This window comes from Contarinia nasturtii, unplaced genomic scaffold, assembly GCF_009176525.2.
Source record: "Contarinia nasturtii isolate CC-2019 unplaced genomic scaffold, AAFC_CNas_1.1 Cnas_scaffold_695, whole genome shotgun sequence".
Taxonomy (NCBI): Eukaryota; Metazoa; Arthropoda; class Insecta; order Diptera; family Cecidomyiidae; genus Contarinia; species Contarinia nasturtii.
This window is the reverse complement of record NW_022198046.1, coordinates 7,458,086-7,477,147: the sequence shown is the minus strand read 5'-3', so window position 1 is coordinate 7,477,147 and position 19,062 is coordinate 7,458,086. Positions and strand designations below refer to the sequence as shown.

The window sequence follows — 19,062 nt, the reverse complement described above, 5'->3', positions numbered from 1 at the left end:
TTTCGTTTGAACGACGATTTTTATGGACAATATTAAATATGGATGAATAAATGCAATGTTTTAATATTTCATTTTTTGTTTAGAATCTCAACACTCATTATTACATGATTATTACTGGTTAAAACAGAGATTTCAACATTAAATGGAATAAATGTGTATCCATTAAATATTTTCACTTGATGTATCCATTTCTGCTAAGTTTTAAACGGTTAAAAATCAATGAACGCTGCCTGGAATGTCGACAATTCTAAATTGTATGTGGTCAAACTAAAGAATAAAATAGCCTAAAACTCTATAACATTTATCAATTTGAACTCAATATTGTAAACCCCCATTTTCTGCACATGAATCGATCCATTTTTGTTCAATGATTGCCCATTTTTGGTTCTAAAGACACGCTGCATATTTTATTATATGTTTTTTGGAATAAAAGCAACTTATTTTATCAAAATATCCTTGAATCTTATGAAATCTTTCGAAAAAGAAAAAAAGGAAATTCAAGTTCACGATCTGAAAGATTGTTATTCTAAATAGTCCAATTTCATAAAACAAAATATTCAATGAAATTCAGACCAAATTATAATTTTAATCAAACGAACCAAGAAATGATTAATTAACAAAATGGACGAGACGTATGTGTAGAAGTTTTTATTGTAACATTTAGCGATAATAAGATTGTATTAATGCAACAAAAAAAAAAAGAATCATGAAAACGGTGTTACTGACCACCAAATGCTCAAGAGATATTAAAAATAGCTACGTAAGTTCATTCATTGTAGTGTTAGTTATCTCATAAAATTAATCTCGTAAGATTAATCATTTCCACCATTTTCAAGACGAACAAAAGAAAACCATCTTAAGAAAATAGTGCATTAAATCCTTGCCTTGGAGAAGTACGAACCAAAATAGCTTCAAAAAATTTGAAGAAACAGCTCAACCCATATTTTCCAACAAATTTTTTTCTCAAACTCAAACAATGCAAGCAACCTGACCAATCACAAAAACTAAATCAATCAAATACTCAACAAAAGATTGATTTCTAAATGAAATTATCTCATAAACCATCAAAATATTCAATCATATGGCATGCAATGTGATTTTTATTTTCAAAATTACACAAAAAAAAACATTACAAATTCGAATATTTAGTAATAAAACATAAACATTTATATGTAAAATTTTAGTATTAAAATTGAAATAAAATAAATCGACATATTTACAGAAAGAAAAATTAAATTAGAAAATCACGTGTAATTTGTGTTTTTATGCATAACAGTGTGTTTCAGGTGTGAAATAATAAGCTTGTCATTCAGCCAATTAAAAAAAATATTATTACAGATGAAACTTGATCATTAAAAAAATTCAGAATTATGTTGAAACGTTTGAGATTATAATCTACGGTGGTTTTTGTTCGCTCGCTCATCATTTGCGTCGCATCATGGTATAGCGGATGCGTTCGCGAATCGAACACTGAATATATCAAGACAGCGCAACATTCAGCGCAACCGTTCATTGCGAGTAGATCGTAAGGCAATGCGACAATCTTATACGCGCGCCGATAAGCACTTTGTCTTTCTTACGCCGATAGAAAAATGTGGATAGAGTACACGTTAAAGTAAACGGATACCATCGGTTCGATTCTATTTTTGTCGCATTCATTCAACACCCGCTTTATATGTCTGTTTCACTTTGAATATGTGGTTGTGTATCGGTTTGGCGCTACTCTATCACATTTACGCTACCGTCCTATTATACCATACTATATGATGTATATGTATGTTGTTCGATCGTTTTGCGTGCTACTTCTTTTTTCTTTCTTTTTTTTCGTATAGATTGTCGTATCTATGAGTTTTTAATATATTTTAGTGTCTTGTCGAGTTGGGGCAGTCCGACATTAACTGAATCTAAACATTAAGACGGTTAGTTGTCGTCGAACTTTTGCTCAATGTAGACTGTTTCATTAAAATTGGATGGTGATGTAGAAAAATGACAAACACATAGTAGTACCTGCGAAAAGTTAGAAATACAAACATCAACTATTCAAAATATTCCACTAATCTAAAGCAACATTTTTCACACGAATTCTTTTGAAAATAAACAATTGGCATTTTTTTTCTCTAAAAATTGGTTCAGTGTAAATGAAGAAAATCGACGTTTTTTTGTAATAACATACGTATTGATTTCAGTGCATTAAGTGTCAATAATACGACGATATACATCGACAGAATATTCAAATATTGTGGCGTGTGCGTCGTTGATTTTGTCCTCTAATAAATAAACCATTCACATACGTAGATTTCGATCGAAGAAGTTAACGAAAAAAAATTAATAAATAAAGATTTTGTTGTGTTTAAAGTGCCTTCAAATTTTACGCGCATGTTTTTGTGCTATTAATGTGATATTTACTCGTCATTGATGAATTAAGTGTAAATTTCTGAAGGAAATTAATTTTTGTTTTATACAAATTTCAAATCGAATCAATCGAATATATTCGATTCGCGCACATACACGATATCGAATTCAATGTTCAAAAATATGGATTTAGACAGTGACTACATTCTGAATAATAACAAGTAAGTATAATAACTTTGAGCCATTACTGGTTTTTGATAGATTGATTTTGATTCTACGTCAATGCAATCAAAATTCTGGTTCTTTGAGCACTTTTTTTTCATTATGAGGAAGAAACCACACATAGATCACACGTGTCAACGAAATAAAAATTTAAATATTAAATTTATTCAAATCAAATGGTTTTATTGTTTTGTTTATTCGTGTTGTCCGTTGATGATGGATCAAAAAAAAAAAACAACATTCAAAGGCATAGATGGAATACGAAATGAAGCTGTTCTGACAAACGTCTGTGCATACACGCAAACTTCCCATTGAGGTCATACATAAAAAAATCACTATTAATGTGCCGGTTTTTTTCCTTTTCACACCGCGCGTACACCATTCGGATTTATTTTTATCGCTGGTTAATCGTTACTTTTTTGAGGCGCAACACATTGATGTGAAACCAATGTGCTTTCAAGACTGTCACCAAACAACTTTTTATACGCTCGCTCGCACATACGCCAAGTATTTGTTCGCAATGCAACTGCAAATGTTGATTACTTGTTACTTGAACAAAAATCCAAAACGACCGTAATTGAAAAGAAAAAAAAACTGGTTGAGATATTTATTTCAACACTGACGAAGTGTAAAAAAACGACAAACAAAGTGCAACACTCAACATAACAGCACTTCTCATAGCCGATCAGTGTACATATATCAAAATGTGATTGGGAAAATTCATTTTGACAGATTTCTGATTCAATTTGGGTCAAATTATTGAATTTCTGAACTTCATACTTTTCTGATTCACCGATAATACCTTTATTCCCAAATAATCATCGATAAAACGCATTTTGAAACAGTTTTACATGTTGAGCCATTCGTTTTATTTCTAACGTTGTTTAAGCACCGTAAATGGCCATACCACATGCTTTAAGCAATAACTTCACATACGTTATAAAAAAGTAGTTTTGTTCAAATTAGATAAGGCAAAAGCAACTTCGACGATAGAAAAAAAAAACTTGTTAATTTGCTGAGGTAAATAGTTGGTTGTGACGAGGAAAGAAAATCAAATTTGTCAACAATATAGTCAATGCAAAATGCAAACCGTCATTTGTCGTTAAAACTAGTCGTTGATATTTTTCAAGCTGCTCGAGCCCATAGATTCTTTGCTAGAATTATTGAAATCGGTTCGTAATTATTATCAAATAGCTTATACACTTGTTTTGTGTTTGTTGCTCGCTGCAACGACACAGAAAACGACAAAACTAAGCCTTTGACACACATTTTTTTAACGTAATAAGAGATATTCTCGTATATGAGTACATGCTCGTATGCACACAGATACATACGCATCAAGTCAGCGATAATCTTTGACTCGTTTACTCTAAATAATAAAATTCGCATTGCTATCAACGTTACAGATACACTGAATTTCCATACTGCAAAAAAAAACCTATCATTCTGATACACAATTGGTTGCTCAACGAAAAAAAAAAAAAAAAAAAAAAAAAAAACAAACAAATAATGAACAGAAGAGAAAAAAATAAAGAAAGTCATTTTATGAACTCGTGCCAATTTCAATGACTTTTCAAATTCACACACAAACCGTGAAAACCATTCAAGCAAAAAGCTTACTTCATGTTTCGAAAGCAACATAGCGCGATCGATCGATCGATTGTATTCATACAATCGATTCGCAATTACAGTAAATCACAGCGATTTCAATATTTCAACATTTCAATTGCGAATTAACGAGAGAACCAAATGACGCTATAATGATCTACAGACACTAACGACGTGATCACCATATTTTGAGTTAGTTGCGCATCTGTACATACATATATGAACACTATCTTTTTCCCTACATTCTCTACACTATCGATGTGATATTTGAAATGTGATCGATATGGAATGTTGTAAATTGTCAGTGAGAGAGAATGTCAAAGAAGATTGAAAATGTGATTAAATTTTGCTGTTTGTGAAAAGTAAACGAATTTTACAGTTTTCGCATTTTCTAAATGATTAATATACAACTTGATCGATTAGATTACATATAACTTGATCAGACTATTGAATGTGTGCTTCCTTGATCTCTACTGGGTAGTTTGTTCGGTCTATTGCTGTTTTGTCACACATTTTGTTGCAAAATTAATTTTTAATTCGTATTTTCCTACTTTAAGCTATGCCTTGAATATAATAGAAAATGCTTGAAACAAAAACATACACCCAGGTCGCATCACGTTCAAACACACAACAAAAAAATCAACAAAAGGTTTCTCCCAAGTACAATGATAAGTTTTACACGCCGATGCTTTCGAAGCAGCAACAATCACATCGTTTCATTGAAATATTTCAGTCAAAATACAATAATTACGCGAATAAATGTACACTAAATGAAACGCATCATAAACATTAAATTATGTATAGTTGAAAATCAATACGAAAAAAATCGTTAGCGAATAAAAAAATGATTGGTAAATATAAAGTATTGAAGGTCATTCGTTCGAATAGCACGATATAGGTGTATTTGATGTGCAATATGCTCGTGCTCATGAGACCAGGAGTATTTTCTGCGTAATAAATTACATTACAACACAAAACCGGGGAACAAAAGAAGAATAGCATTTACAAAAGAACACATGAACATAATTGAACAATGCTCATAAATACGGTATTCGGAAGCGCACACGACCAATCAATTCATTGTATGCTTTTCTCAATTGGTGTTTAATGCGCCACACACTTGTAAATAGAATCGGGGTGATTTAAGGAGTGATATTGCACATCTTGGCCGTTAGTTGTTTCCGCAACTCAATAATCAAATCTTCCAGCCATTTTTTTTATTAACGATGACCAGGATGACCAGGCATTTATTGAGCACAATGTTCCTTCCACCTTTTAAACCAATAGAGAATTCCGATGATTTCAAAATATTTGTTTAATTCGAAATTCAGAATAGTTTGACGATTTTTTTATGCGATATAATTTCACTACGCAAAAAATTATAATCTGCATGACGGACACATCGTTTTAAAGAGAAAAAAGCAAAAAATCTCGTTGCTTAAACAAGAAAATAAACAACATCACGATAAAATAGCATTGACTATAAAATTAGAAAGCGTTTGTCTGATGCATGCGCTTCATTCGATTTCGAATCAAGTGCTTGAAGAGTAAAATAATGATAAATTCAACTCGAAAATAAATATGATTCGGTCACAAAAGCTAGCCTCCGTATACAATACATTTTACTTATGCAATACAGGTTAGGCCACATTTTGGGAGCGTTAATCAGTGAAAATACGAGAAAAATCTATCTTTTTTTCGAAACCAAAGTAATTTAAGTTTTATATTTCCTTTTGTATGAAGCAGTACGTTTCAGTGTCTTGTAATCGTTTCTGTTGAAAGCGAGTGCTTTGCAGATTTTAAACACATTTGGCTTTGTGTGGTTTTTGATGGCATGCATATACACATCTGGCAAATGATTCATTCAAAACTTTTGACGTGATGCTAAGACGTACATCGTACACTATATGATTGAGCAAGTCTAATAAAGCAACAAATAATTCAATGGGCTCAAACTGAAAAACCACCGTGCAAAAGCGCCGGAGTGGGGCTGACTAATGTGCAAAAAAATACAATTAAAAGCAAATCGAAAATGTATAAATGTGTACGATGTGCCTAACCTTGACTCAAAAAACGGCGCACATTAACCGCAGCCCACCGCTCCGAAATGGAAATTCTATGGAAAAACGCGTGGTCATTTATTAACATTCAACAACGACAATAAATCAATAAAAAAAAGAATTAGAAACAAATTATTTAAAAATAGAATTGATAAATAAATTATTATCATTCCAAAAACTTGATGAAAAAAACGCCAAAACTTCCTATCAATTTGTAAATGCACGTTTTTCACTCTTTTTTATATTGACTTCAACCTCGACTGTACACCAAAAAAAAAAAAAAAACGTCAAAGATTATTCTAAATTTAATATTTCCAAATAAAAATTCTTTTTTTAAAGTAATATGGGTCAAATTGGCCACAGCTAGTTTGTTGCGATGATAATGAAAGTCAAATATTTAATGGAGGAAAACAAGAACAAAGCAAATTATTTATTATAGTGGCTCAAGTGCAAACACTTTGTTCGATATGCGTTATGACAAAAACAACACATAAAGTGACGTGGTCAAGTGATATTGAGCAACTGAACATCATAACAGAATATTTTTTTCTGGCCAAAGTCCATTCAAAATGCGATTAATATTTCTTCTATTCCACATGCACAATCGAAACAATGTTATTTCTATAATTTCATTTGGGGCATTTTATTATGGAAAAAAAAATCAAAACAATGGAAAAAATGTGTAACTCGAAATTCGTGTCAATAAATCAATGTGCGATTATTAATGTGCTCAAAGTTCATTTTTCTAAACGTCAAAATATTGATAAAACCACAATTCAATTGTGGTATCACAATTCAAACGAACTTGGGTTCAGTTGTACAGCATTGCATCAAAAGAAATTTTCTTGAAATTTCTATTAAATGTGCATGTATCAACAGTTTCAGTTATAGCTAATTGAATTGAATTTGATAAGCGAGTAAACATGTTGTTGACTCTCTTGATGCTCTATGATTACATCAGTGCGAATGATGAGAGAAGAACTTTGAACTAAACCGGAAAGAAATTGGACAGGAAAGTGATTTTAATTTGGAGTACGTTTGCATGAACGAAACATATAGATGATTGGTCATTAATTAGTTATTTAATCAAATAAATCGAATGACACTCGTTACCTCGAACCGAATGCATACAAAAACAAAATCAGCTCTGGACTTTGATTATACGTGCAACGAATATAATTACAATATAATTTACAGCGTATACTAAGCCTATTTATTCGGTTATCAACACTAACTTAGCTTGGTTGAATGTAACTTTTTTTTGTAAAACAATCATAACCACTGTTACTAAATGAAAACAGAAAAAAAAACCCACAGAAATCGAAACAATCAATCAAATAGTGGCGGTGTAAAAAAAGAGAAAACTACGCTTTGTTTCTATGCTTGTATTCAAAAAAACACTACAGTGATAAAAGAACACATTGGCCAATTGTCATCATATCACAAAACAAACCGATTAAGAAACAATTGAGATAGCAAAGAGATAAAGAAGGAGTGGCAGAGAAACGAATTCATCATGCAAAATAATCGTAGCTCTAAAGTGTTGAGAATGGCCTGAAAAAAATTCAATTATAAATAATATATTGTGTACTAAAAACCGACACAGCTTATATGGCTAATATCGTTGTAAATTATCGTTCTCTCTATGTTACGATTAGAAACATACATTCACAATATATTACTCTATTTATCGTTGTTGAAATAGTAGAGTTTCGCTAGTGTGACCACATGTTTGTGCACGAGTTTCCGAATAAATATCGAAACGACGACGACGACGACGACGACGACGACAACAACAACTATAAATGTAGTGATACAAAAGCCGTATATTGCGTAAATAAACTCATATAAAAATCTCATTACATTCCGTTGCCAAAACAAATCCAATAACAAAGAAAACGAACGGAGCATTGTAAACGCACCATACCATTGCACACACAGCAGCAGCGTTCTGACTTGTGGCTGTTGAAAATTGTGCAGATTCGTTTTGCTTGCACGACTGTGTATCAACAAACACAACATTGTGTGTATTGGTATGTGTCTCGCATCATAGCCGTTCCATTTCTATGTGTGTAGATCATGCATTCTCTCACACTAAGTTGTGTTTCAATGTAATTCATTCAATACACAACATCAATGAGAATGTTATGCTCGCTCATCGTATAGTTTCGCGTGAGTTTGTGTGTTGATATTCATTGTGCTATTGCTCAATTGGCATTGGTATTTGTTTGGTACGCGATGTGTATTGTTACTCATAGTCGATCTACGTGAAACTTTACACAGTACTTGGCGTTTGTTGTATGGTTTAGTATGACTTTAGACGGACAGCAGTTAACAAAGGCTGTCTTCGATCCTCTGTATCTGTCTCAAGAATTTGAGTTTTCTTCATTTTTTTTTCTTTCGCGTCCAAACTCTATTTTTTCTTCATTCGCATTTTTTTTATCGAAGAAAAACAAATAGAAAAAGTGTAAATCCTTTGTTGTTGTGCTTCGTTTATTGTCGATTTTGTTGATTTTTCTCTTGTACAAAATTGCTGGTGTGAAACTCGAATTACGCCGTTTTGTCTCTACAATCCGATGAATTTTCACATTTTTTTTTGCAAATAGAAGGAATAAGCATACAGCGTTTCTTTGTTCGATTTGGACAGTGAGTGCGCTCGAGTTATACTGGAAACACAAAGAATCAAAGGTTACTGCAACAGAGACCGATATTTATTCGATATCGAAAAGAGAACACACGATTTTATCGCACTGCAATTTGATCGCTTTGAGAAGATCAAAAACATTCAAATGTGCCTTTAGTTAGAAGTGCGCGTGATACAAACACACATAGACAGTTTTATAATCTATGTTACAAAAAGTGGTTTCGCGTGTGGATCTATGCGCAAATTCTAATCAAATCGAAATAATAATTTCAAGAACACTTGTGGATTTGAAGAACATTTAAATACAAAGCAATTAAAACCATTTGAATTGAAACGAAATTCAATTGAAATTAGAACGAAAAAAAAGAACAAAACAAATTACATATTCGCAAAAATGGTTGAAGGCGACTGTGCTAATGATAATTTAATTGATGATAGGAAAAGCGGAGCAATCAAATTACAAATTGTTCCAGCTCAACCGAAGACATTATCACATTTACCAACCCGACCGGCCGTTGATTTGGCATTCCATGACTTGGTGTACAGCGTACGTGAGGGCCGCCGAAATCGTAAGTTCATCATCTTTTATTTTTCTATCTTATTTATTTATTTTTTTGTTTAGATTTAAAATTCAAATGTCAATGACCGATTGCATACACACGTTGAAGCTGCAGTTTCGCTTGTGTTTGATGACGCTAGCAAATATGCCTACGATTTCAATTCATCTCAAATCAATACTGAATTGGATGTCAGCTATTTTTGAAATCAATATACGCTTATCAATGATCGATTTCATTAATCAACCATTTCGAAATTGAAACAATAGCGATAAACGGTCATTTCGAGTTGATAAGCGATTATGATTATGATTTCCGTTGAAGGAAATTCACGTAGTTTCAATTCATCTAATTAGATTCATAGTAATCCATGCGTAACTATCATTGATGATTCGAAACTTTTTTAAATTCCAAAAGAGGAGGAAAAACAACACGCAAACAATCAAATATTTTATGTCTTTGCCGCAAAAATGCCTTGTATTTAAGCAAGAATAATAAAAAAACAATTGCCATAGAAACCTGGAAATCCAACGAGACAGCAAAAAAAAAAGACTATAATGAGCAGTTTAGTTTTCAGCGGTTTTATTTCTTTCCCATTTTTTTTGGACGCATAAAATAAAACTTGCTTAGGTCATCTGGAAAAAACCCATCGCACATTCGTGTACAATTCATTAAATAAAAATCTGCTCATTTTCCTCTCGCTTCGAGAATCAACACGAAACATTGTTCACTTCTCGATCGCATTCGATTATTTAAATGCACATATTTTCCTGTTTGCTATTATTTGTTTGCCTTTTAGCCGAGGTGTAATTGCGATTGGTGTGGTGAGTCTCACCAAATTGAAATCAGTCAGGCAAATACACGACGAACGATGATGATTTTTGAAACGATAAAATACAGTATTTATAAATAATTGCATCGAGAGAAAAAAAAATGAGCGAATTGAGGTGCTTGCGGGTGAGGTGAACGCGATATCGGAATGGATATAGTAATTATTTTATTCATTTTCATCGGGGCCGATGTCTGAAACAAGTGCTCCGATACGGAGGAAAAAAAATCGGTTGTCTGTGTATTTTATCGACCATTAAAAAAGCTGTACACAATAACAAAGGTCATATAATTATAAATGCTGACCAAACTGCTTAAAAGAGACTTTTTATTTTGCCCACAAAATGCATATTTGTGAGATTTATCGTATTCAAAAATTCCATTAAGACTAACACAGATTCTAGTGATTTAAACAAGTTTTCCCCTTTCCCTGCTCTGCTCGTTCCGAATGACCAAAAAAACTGAGAGGAAAAAAAAATTTACCAGTCCAAAAGTTGAATGCGAAGAACTTTGAAGAGACACAATTTTTGTTTTCATAAAAATAAAAAAATAAATTGATGTTGTTGGCAAAAATGTAATAGTATGCAAACATATGTATTAAAATGATATAGACCTTGATCTGTACCTTCGTGTCAGTGTGATATGTGCGTGTGTAAGAGCATGAGTTTTGAAACAAGTTTTTCGCTTCATTATCAGTCGTATTATTCCGCACAAATAAAATGAAACATGTTCATTGTTGGAGAAGCAGTACGGTGCACGAGCGAGGAAAAGAATTTAAAAAAAGCTACGCGAAAGAAACATAAAAACACCACAAAACCATCGTCATTAAACAAAGAGCGCTTACGTATGCAACTAATCATCGACACCGACAAAATTTATACGACAGTTTCCGCCTTTTCACCACATATTGCGGTTTTATCATTTTAATATAATTTAATATCTGTATAAATTGTGTTAATTCCATTTTCTGACCGATGCAAATTCCATTTTGTCTCTCTTATCAAATGCGATTTGTTTTTCGCACTGAGAATGTCCGCTTGAAAAAGAGAAAACAAAATTAATTAAAACATAGAGTCTACGTCTAACAGACGAATAGAAAAAACTACAAAAGATACGTCATAACTAGTATCAATTTTAAAAATTTCATGAAGATGTCGATACCAAAGCAGCGTGCAAAATAAAAATTTGAAAGTCAAAATTTATTTGTTCAATTTGTTATTGTTAGCATCGAGACGACAATGAATTCAGACGCCAAACGATTAAAGTAATTTTGTTGACATTCGTCATCTGTTGAGTTTTTTTTTTGGTTGCCATAAACTTGATTTAAATTTTGCAAAAGTTCATGAATGTTTTGGACTTTCGTTGAATATATTTTTAGATTTTGGTAAAATAATCAAAACATAAATTCCGGCCAAGAGTCAGCACTATCTCGTTATGCGTAAATTAAAAGCCACTTTTTCTCTTCTCGTTTCAATCGTAAATGGATTTTATTTCTAGAACATATAGAAAAGGAAGCAGGTTGACGCACTTTGTTTACTCGTAACAGTGCAATCAGTGAACTGGATCAGAAACAATAAATGACACACAAAACATAAATAAATACCTATATCAGTTTATTAACATATAAGCGTATCACAATGCTACAAAATGTCAACTGTCATTGCCAGTTGTATTGGCTCGGTGTAAAAATGAAATGCATGCAATTAAACTGAATGAATTTTGTGCTTTAATTACATCGATTTGTTGTTTCCACGAAATCTATTCATTTTTTTTGGTTCATACTTCCACGATCAATTGTAGCATTTAGAACCAGACTATTGTTTCTTCCACCTGAGGGTGAATTGTTTAATTTGTGTGAATAGCATATCCAAAAGAGCAGATGTCGATTCGTTTTACCACAAGTGACCTATGAAGAATTCACACAAATCAAAAGCGACTGAATTAGTAATGACTCAACAAAATTGCATGCTCCTTCATAGTACGTAAATGAATGTTTTATATACACAAAAAAGATAATGCGAAGTAAACGATAACCAATACAAAATACATGGAACAGTCACAACGATTCTCAATATCAAAGTTCAATTGACGTAGTCATTTAGTCAATCACGTTTTTTTTTTTGATAATGCACCAAAATACGTATGAAAATATTGAAAAATAATTATTAGAGAGTTTTATGTGGACGTTGGACATAATCAATGTGTAATTGCATACAAATTCAACAACAGATTTTTTGACATATGACGATTGATAAGGCTTTTTGATTAATTCATGACTTTCACGAACTATTCGTATATTCAACGAACTCAATTAGCTTATAAACTATATTTTTCCCCTTTATTTAATTGTCAATTTACAAATAGAGTCAATTTGGCACAAATCAATTAACGAAAATTGATTAAAAATGCATCTGTTCATGATGTAGAATTCTCATATGAGTTGATACGTGGAGATTAGAGCTTCAATTTAACGTAGTTAGTTCACTTGACTTCTACATTTTGCAAATTCACATCTGATAAGTTTTCATAACATAGTCTAACTTAAAATTTCCTTTATTTTGTCTATCGTTTGCCATAAATCATTTTTTTTTTTTTCATATTTGCAGATGAGAAAGAAATCTTGAAAAATATTAGCGGTCGATTCCGCTCGAAGGAATTGACAGCTATTATGGGACCAAGTAAGTAAAATCTCAATTCACCAATAAATTTGTGAAATGCTAAAAAAAATGTTATCTACTTTTCTTTCTTATGACAGGTGGAGCTGGCAAAAGTACATTGTTGAATATTTTGTCTGGTTACAAGTGAGTATACATTTCACTGATAAATCGTCTATTTGTTCGTAGCTTTAGCGCATTTAAGTGAACATTGTTTTTCTTTCTTTCTTTCTTGAAATGAATTTCAAAAAGTCAAAGTGTCGCCGAAAAATTGTCCATTTATGGCGCAATAAATCACAAGAGTAAAAATAAAATGTACAACAACTTTCTCAATTTGCTCCGTGCTTGAGAAAGAAAAATATATAATCACTGGAAAAAAATACAAAGTGCTTATAAACATAAAGCATTTTTACGCGCGTGTACCGTAGTGACAATACGTCATGTTGGCCACAATAACATTCACGCACACATGCCGTTTCTATTGAAATCATCAGAAAAAAAAAACTTATATTTGCTTTGAAAAACAAGGTCTTATACACACAATTTTCTGTATGATATGAATTTAATTTTATTTGTTGCTAAACGCGTGCCTATACGAATAATCTAATAACTAAAAATATGTAATAATTCAACGTAAATTATGTTGTGATGAGCTTCAAAAACTGCCGTCGATTAAGAAAAGCACATGCCATTTTAACACCTTGTAGATATCGTCATACGTTGTTGTTTTTTTTTTTTGCTACAATGTGCACATATAAAATGTTGAATAACCCTGAAATTGAAATCTGCCAACACATTATATTTGGCATTTCAAATCTGACGATGAATAGCAACATTTATGATATTTTTGAAAAAAGACGTTGAATGGATTAAAATCTCAATATCACGGAAGACTGAATCCGGCGCTTCTACTTCCACTTTTCCATTCTTCCACTCTCTTGAAATGCCGCTGACCTTTCAACAAACACATTTCGCATTATGAATCGCCAATTTTAAACGAACAATACAATGGAATTTACTTTATTTTATTTTTATTTTTGTATAAAATGTTATTGATTGGGTTTTTTTTCGTCCGTACAGAACATCGAACATTAAAGATGGCACCATCAAAATGAACGGTCGCGATCGAAATATCAGCCAATTCCGCAAGCTTAGCGCTTACATTATGCAAGATAATCAGCTGCATGGAAATCTTACCGTTGAAGAAGCAATGACAGTTGCCGCAAATCTAAAATTGAGCGCAAAAGTTTCGAAAAGTGATAAAAGTGTTGTGGTTAGTATTCAAAACAGACAAACATAAATATTAATAAAACTGGTTTTTGTGATTTATCGCTCACATTGAATTCGATTTCAATGAAATGCACTCGAATCAATGGTTTTTGTGTTATGACGTGAAAATCATTGAAACAAAAATAAACATATGAATTGCGTTTTTTTCCCTTCGATCAATACCGGTCTAAACAATTGATTCGAATGGAAAACATTAATTTTTTGTATTAATCTCCATTTCCATTATTGGATTTTCAAGTTTTCCTTTCTGAACAGTTATCAGATTTTTAATAACTTGCTTTTTTTATTCTTATAGATTGGTGAAATTTTGAATACATTGGGTTTGCAAGAGCACCGTCGCACATTGACACGCAATTTATCCGGTGGTCAGAAGAAGCGTCTTTCGATTGCCTTGGAATTGGTTAACAATCCTCCGGTCATGTTTTTTGATGAGCCCACGTCCGGATTGGACAGTTCAACATGTTTCCAATGTATTAGCCTGTTGAAGTTTTTAGCACGTGGTGGTCGAACCATCATATGCACCATCCATCAGCCATCGGCCCGTTTATTCGAAATGTTCGATCAATTGTACACATTATCAGATGGCCAATGTGTTTATCAAGGAAGTACAAAACAATTGGTACCATTCTTGAGCACATTGAATTTGGAATGCCCGAGCTATCACAATCCGGCTAGTTATATCATTGAAGTTGCATGCGGCGAACATGGAGATCACACCAAAAAATTGATGAATGCCATCGAAAATGGACGCAAAGATATTCGCACCGAAACTGATTTTGCCAATTTAAAGAGCCGTTTTGATATCGCCAAAGTACCCAATTTGAAAGCCAATTTGGATAAAAATGTTGTCGGTAATGTGACCGAAAAATTCACCGACAATCTCAACTCAAACGGTTCAAATATATTACAATCGACTATCAACGATATTGCCAAAGATGATAAAAGTAAGAGACAAAACATGCATTTGACACATTTTTTAAGGTGCTAATTTTGCGTTGGTTTTTTCTTTCGCAGATACTGTTGCCATTCCAGTGGAAAATGAAAAAGATATCGATGAAGTCAATTCGGCTTTGCTCGGCGGAGATGAAATCAACTCACCCGAACGATACCCAACGTCACAATTTAGACAATTCTGGACAGTGCTCAAACGTACACTTTTATTCAGCCGACGTGATTGGGTAAGCAAAATAAGAGAGAAAAAACAACACTGTCCCAAATATAAATGCTGACCGCCATTTTACTAATCAATGAATTCCATTTCAGACCCTTATGTACCTTCGTTTATTTGCACACATTTTGGTTGGTTTTCTAATCGGAGCTCTCTATTATGATATCGGAAACGATGGTGGCAAAGTCTTAAGTAACTTGGGTTTCCTTTTCTTCAACATGTTGTTCTTGATGTACACCTCCATGACTATTACCATTCTTTCATGTATGTATTTTATTTATTCAAGCATTCAAATGGAACAAAAAGACCAAATAAATAATTGATGTTATCTCAAAACATTTCAGTCCCACTTGAGATGCCTGTACTGCTGAAAGAGAATTTCAATCGTTGGTATTCATTGAAATCATACTATTTGGCAATCACAGTCTCGGACATCCCATTCCAATCGATATTCTGTGTGGTTTACGTGTCAATCGTATATTATTTCACATCGCAACCGCTGGAATGGTTCCGATACTTTATGTTTTTGTCTGCCTGTTTGTTGATTTCGTTTGTTGCACAAAGTGTTGGTTTGGTGGTGGGCGCTGCAATGAATGTACAAAATGGTGTCTTCTTGGCGCCAGTGATGTCAGTTCCGTTCCTGTTGTTCTCCGGATTCTTCGTATCATTCGATGCAATTCCAATTTATTTGCGATGGATTACATACTTGTCATACATTAGGTATAACAAAAGAGTTTTTTTTTTTCAAAATGTAATTTGTCTTTAATTGTGCATTTTTTTTGTTAAATAGATATGGTTTTGAAGGGACAGCATTGGCTACATACTCGTTTGGTCGTGACAAATTGAAGTGCCGCCAAACCTACTGTCACTTCAGATCACCCGAAACCACCCTACAAGAATTGGATATGGTTGATGCTAGCTTTACACTTGACATTGTTGCCTTAGTCGTAATATTTTTGGTTTTGCGTGTTTGTGCATACATTTTCTTGAGCTGGAAATTACGTTCGTCACGATAAAAAACAGAACGTACATGTATGTGCCAGCTTATACGTAAAATTAAGTGCGATGTTACAAAAATAGAAAAAACATCGGCCATAAAAAGGCTGAGACTTTTATCTATTCGTGTTTTTTTTTTTTCTTTATGTAAAATGTAATTATTTTATTCTAAATTAATAGGTTAAGTAAATGAAAAAAACAAACATACATAATTCCTGGTGATTTTTTTTGTTGAATTTGTAAAATGGCACTAAATATTTTGCATTGCGCCAAACAATTAGAATGTAAATGATTATGCTCAACTGAGTGTTGAATGGAACCAAATTTGAATGCAGAATATTCATATAGTTACCGTGAAATAAAAAAAAAAACAGAACGAATTTAGCGCAAAAACAAAGGAAAGGATATATTTCGATTTTCAGCAAGCTACCACAAACAAATGGTCCAACTCTTGCCAAAAATTCTTTTATACACTCTACCCCTTCATCAAACGAACATTTATTTATATTTATACAATAAAGTAAAATAAAACCATTTCTAGAGCATTTTTGCTGAAAGAAAAAACGAATTAGAACAAACTTTTTGATATTCACACCGAACTAAAAAAGGGGATGAACAAATTAAAAATAAAACTACATAAACGATTATTTTGGCCCAGTCTCATAAATATTTACGCAAACAAGAAAAAAATAAAACAAAATTCTGTCCATTTTCCTTAATCAAAACTTATGATATTGCCAACATTGACTTTATGAATATATACAGAGAAAGAAAAACGAACAAAAACTACCAACAATCAAACGCTTTATTTGTGTCGGGACACATGATTGTTAGAATGAATATTGCTTTTTTTGCTGTTGTTGTAGTAACTAGTGCAATGGCGCAATGGTTCAAGACCAAAAAATGTGTTTTTTTTTCAGTTTTCGTTTCTTTCCAATTGAGCAAATGCAATGGAATGATATTTACACAATACACATAAACAAAATTAACGGTTCTAGGATATTTATAACAATTTAATCTATTTACAAAAAAAATGCATATATTTCATATACACACACATAAAATGTAGTTACTCTTTTTGTACGATTTAAAATGGTGGCTTATTTGTTGTTCTTTCTTTTTTGTAAGAAACATTTTTGAAATGTTGAAAATTTGTCATTTTGGATCATTTGATCCGAAAGTGGAAAAATTCATCAAAATAAATTGAAAAATTATTTAAATGTATTTGAAATGTTTGTTTCTATTTTTTTATTATTATTTTCGTCTCTCCAAGATGAAGGATCACAATTAAAATAAGGTTAATAATTCCTGTAGCCTCGACCAAAATCATGAACTGTAAGTGATATTTGCGGGTCAAAACCATGTAAACATTGTAATCGACACCTTAAGTTCGCGAAGATAATTGTATTATTATTGTATCTGTGTCGTCTGTTTATGTACGTACAATAGTAATGACGCTTGAATATTTTCAAATCATTTTGACTTGAATGAATCACCAATTCGGCCACACAAAATTGGCTCTTTCTATTAAATCGTAGTGAAGGTAATATATTCCATCCGAACAAAAAAAAAATGATGTTTACCAAAGCAAAATTAAAAAAAGGAAATTCCTATTAGATACACTTTGAACTGATTTCTTATATGAAAGCGCGTGATGTCGCGAAAAAGAAACAAAACAAAAATGAAAGAACAAAAAAACCGATGGCAACCATTGTTCACATTCATGTCAATATCAGTAATTGCCATATACGCTGTGCATATCAATTGAAAATATTATGACGAAAAGCTGCAAAGTCCTCAATTTGAAAAAAAAAAGTGCTCGAAACGACGTGATTTTCTCTATTTAATGTGCGCACATCGCACACTAAAAGTCAAGCACAAGTTCAAATCGATTTGAAATGTAAATTGTGATTTAATCATTTGCAAACCAAAGATAAAAAAGCGCCGTGTGTGTGTGCGTATATTTGCTTAAGAATGCCTGTTAATTAAGAAGTATTTTGATTGTTCAAGTTTACGGAAAGTTTGATAAAAAGCCGACGAATGTGATCGGCATGTAATTGAAATTCATATTAATTGATTTTAATTAATGTAGAAGAAATGTTTGAACGTTTATTGCCTAACTTGGAGCAATTTTGTTGTTGAAATGTAAACAAAGGAGACTTTTTAGTGACCGTCAAATGGCTTCTCAATCAATAAAACGAAATTTTTGCCTGTGCATTTTCATGATTTACCACGTATAGAGAATGGTTTTTACTTTAGTTGATTTTCTTAATTGTTTCAATTCAAACCACACGTTTCATTAAAAAAAATTAATTCAAAGATTATTCCTGATACTCGCAGGTAAATCCTTTGGGATGTTTGAAGTATGCCTTTCAAAATCCGGTACACACAAAATCCACATATTTGCATTTATATCAGTGAATAGATTGGGATACAGCTATAGCAGTGCCATTTTCACAGCTCCTATTCATAGGTGCTATTTGTGAACAACGCATACGGACAGCGATTTTATGATACAATTCCGGACAATAGACTTATTGATTTGTTTAGTCAAAAAAAAATACTAAAATCAATAAGTCTATTGTTCTATTTACATTTTGAACATTTCGTTCGGAATTGTATCATAAAGTCGCAAATAGCGCCTATGAATATAGGAGCTGTGAAAATAGCATTGATATAGCTG

The 19,062-nt window shown here is 32.4% G+C and overlaps 1 protein-coding gene across 1 annotated transcript; it reads left to right on the top strand.

Annotated features, from left to right (window-relative positions):
- The first annotated feature begins 1,888 nt into the window (after positions 1-1,888).
- On the top strand, positions 1,889-17,006 carry LOC116340641 (ATP-binding cassette sub-family G member 4). The gene is made up of 10 exons (XM_031767238.1): positions 1,889-2,573; positions 9,325-9,455; positions 12,878-12,949; positions 13,027-13,072; positions 14,006-14,198; positions 14,511-15,159; positions 15,230-15,393; positions 15,479-15,647; positions 15,728-16,103; positions 16,174-17,006. The coding sequence occupies exons 1-10, from the start codon at positions 2,524-2,526 to the stop codon at positions 16,397-16,399; spliced, it is 2,076 nt and encodes a 691-aa protein (XP_031623098.1). The 5' UTR covers positions 1,889-2,523; the 3' UTR covers positions 16,400-17,006.
- The last annotated feature ends 2,056 nt before the right edge of the window (positions 17,007-19,062 follow it).